At 42.0% G+C, this 2,843-nt stretch overlaps 1 protein-coding gene across 1 annotated transcript; it reads left to right on the top strand.

The window, feature by feature from the left end:
* The first annotated feature begins 1,114 nt into the window (after window positions 1-1,114).
* On the top strand, window positions 1,115-1,651 carry LOC131890706 (uncharacterized). The gene has a single exon (XM_059240112.1). The coding sequence runs from the start codon at window positions 1,115-1,117 to the stop codon at window positions 1,649-1,651; it is 537 nt and encodes a 178-aa protein (XP_059096095.1).
* The last annotated feature ends 1,192 nt before the right edge of the window (window positions 1,652-2,843 follow it).

The raw sequence follows: 2,843 nt of genomic DNA, 5'->3' as shown, positions 1-2,843 counted from the left end.
GCTACCATGATCGTTTTCCGCGGAATTCCTGATTGAATAATTCAAGGCGACTATACTGATTTGGTATGTGTGCGGATTTCAAAAAACAGAATCACGTCGGGGTCACCACTTTGGTGGTTTCCAATCTCTGACTATTTATTCATCAGCTTTCATTCGGGGTGACCATCAATGAATCACCACAAACCACGATAAATTCAATATTGGCTAATAAACTTGTTTTATAGCATAAAATAGAAAACGCATACTTTGGCCGTCTCTACTAATCACCATCTGAAAGGTCAAGATCTCAAGGGTTGTTATTGTTTGCTGGTCTTTTATAACAATAGAAAAATCCTGATAGAAAAATCTAAAAGTGGGTACCTTTTTATGATGTGCTGGACCACACAGAGCCAATTCATGGTAAAGAAAAAACATTATTCTAAATCAAAGTAAGTTTGTAGTAACACCGACAATAAATTAACTTTAAACGAACTGCATATGTAACCCAACATACAGATGCCATTGCAACAAATTATATGTCTTTCAGCATCTTCATTAAACCTGGGACCTTTGTTTCCATCGGACTGAATCAAGTTCAGCACAAGAAATTGCCATTTCCGTTTGAAAGCAATTGTATTCGCCATTGGAACGAAACCTTCTTTGGAAATATGACCCAGATCAATAGGGCAAAGATGAAAGAACGTGTAATCCGATATCACCCTGAATCTTGTCGAGCCCTCTGTCGCATGGAGGCAATCGTGGACAAATGTGGTTGCATCTGGACCAACATCGACCCTGCGCATTTCTCTGATCTATACAAGGTTTCATGCTAATATATCTAAACAAAGTGGGGTCAAATATGGGGTGTTAAAACTGGAAAGATAGGATATTTGCACTGTGGTCATTTACGCACTGTCTAAGTACGATCCAGATCTCACATATCATTAGTAGGGGTCGGAAACATGTATTTACAGTATGTCTGGAATGTCCGCGGAATGTTTTTTAGATCAATTTTGTGACATTTAATAGACCCCTTTTTCGCCGTTTGCTTTGCACATTAGGTTGCTTAGTTGTCCGCTTTAATTTGCATGGTCTTGGTCAGCTGTAGCTATTTTCATTCAAAAGAAAAGCAAGAATGGAAGAGGTGCGGAAAAAGATTGCCGCGCGCATTGACGCCGGAGATGCTGTAAAGGACATCGCAGAGCGCTTCATGGTCTCCAAGAGCATAGTGTACAAAGTCAAGAGCCTGTATAACGTGTTCAAAGACTTCTCCAATCGACCCAGGAGTGGAAGACCTCGCAAAGCTCGCACTGAAGGCAATATCAAGGCCGTGAATGATGCCATTGATGCCAACCCGAGGAACATTATCCAGAAGCTCGCCAGGGAGCTCAACATTGACAAGACGGCCATCTCCACGATCGTGAGGAAGGACTTGGGCCTCAAGTCGAGGGCCTGCACCAAAGTTCAAGGTCTCACAGCTCTGCAGAGGCAGAAGAGGCTGGACAGGTGCAAGAAGCTCCTTAAAAAGTGCAAAAGACGCACTGATCGGGTTCTCATCTTCTCTGATGAGAAGATATTTACTGTAGACGCCATCAGCAACAGCAGGGCGACCCGTTACATCGCCAAGAGGCCTGAGGACGTAGATCCAGGAATTGAGTATGTGGACGACTAAGCACCCGGCCAGTGCCATGATGCTGGGAGTTGTCGGTTCAGATGGGAAAGCCTTTCCCCATACTGGATCGAAGGCATTATGGACACTTCCAAGTACAAGAACTTGCTCGCCTATAAGATCTTCCCAGCATTGAACAGGACCTATGGCATCGGGAAGTGGACCTGGACCCAAGATGGGGCACCTGCCCATACCTCCAAGGCCACCCAGGCCTACATCAGCAAAATGCTATGGTCCAAAGGATTCTGGTCCAAGGAACTTTGGCCTCCCAACTCCCCAAACCTGAACCCTTTGGACTACTGGATGTGGAGCGCCGTGGAGAAGAAGGCCTGTGCTGCTTACCATAGCAATGTTGATTCCCTGAAGTCTTCAGTAAACAAGGAGTGGGCCAACGTGGACACCAACCTGCTGAAGTCCGTCTGCAGCAGGTTCAGGTCCAGACTCGAGCGCTGCATTGCTGTTGAGGGGGGCATATTTGAAAAAAACTAGTCTAAATATGTGTATCGAGATATGTTAATAAAGAAAATTTTCAGAATATATAGTTCAACTCATTTTATAAGCATTTTCATATAAAGTGTAAAATTTTCCGCGGACTTTCCAGACACAATGTAGGTTAAATTAAGTTTTCATTAGCCACACTGAATTAGCTTACTGAATTTGGACCAAAAAATGACCTAGAAGTGAAATCAAGGGCCTTTGTTATGTGAATTCTTTGCATGTCATTTTCCCAAAATTATTGAAGGATGAAAAAAAATATTGATCTAGTTTTTGTGCAATGCTTCCACTTCTAGCAAGTTTCATTATTTTGACCATCTCTTAGGAATGCAAGTTATAGTTGGCACTGATAAGTTACTGAAGTTCTATGATGTATGCCGTAAGCTATCTTTCCACTGAATTTAGAATATCACACACTGATGGTTTTGGCTTAACAAACCATTCATGGTTTCAAGATGCTTCCAATTATGAACCTCACTTTGAAGTTGTAGATATGAGTCTGCTTTGAAATTCAACATTTCGTTGAGTTTAGCTCATCCTAAAGAGCAAAAAGGTGCCTTTTGGACCTTCCTTCGCCCTCCATACTTCAAAATGAAAAGAACTTTACAAAAACTATTTATTGCGTTTTTGCAATTAATATTTGAACGTTTTGCTCATTTCAGTGCATTATTACATTCATATTTGGAGCTCGTTTTTACCA

This window comes from Tigriopus californicus, chromosome 11 (assembly GCF_007210705.1).
Source record: "Tigriopus californicus strain San Diego chromosome 11, Tcal_SD_v2.1, whole genome shotgun sequence".
Taxonomy (NCBI): Eukaryota; Metazoa; Arthropoda; class Copepoda; order Harpacticoida; family Harpacticidae; genus Tigriopus; species Tigriopus californicus.
Note: the sequence above shows the minus strand (reverse complement) of the source record. Positions and strands in the feature narration are given on the sequence as shown.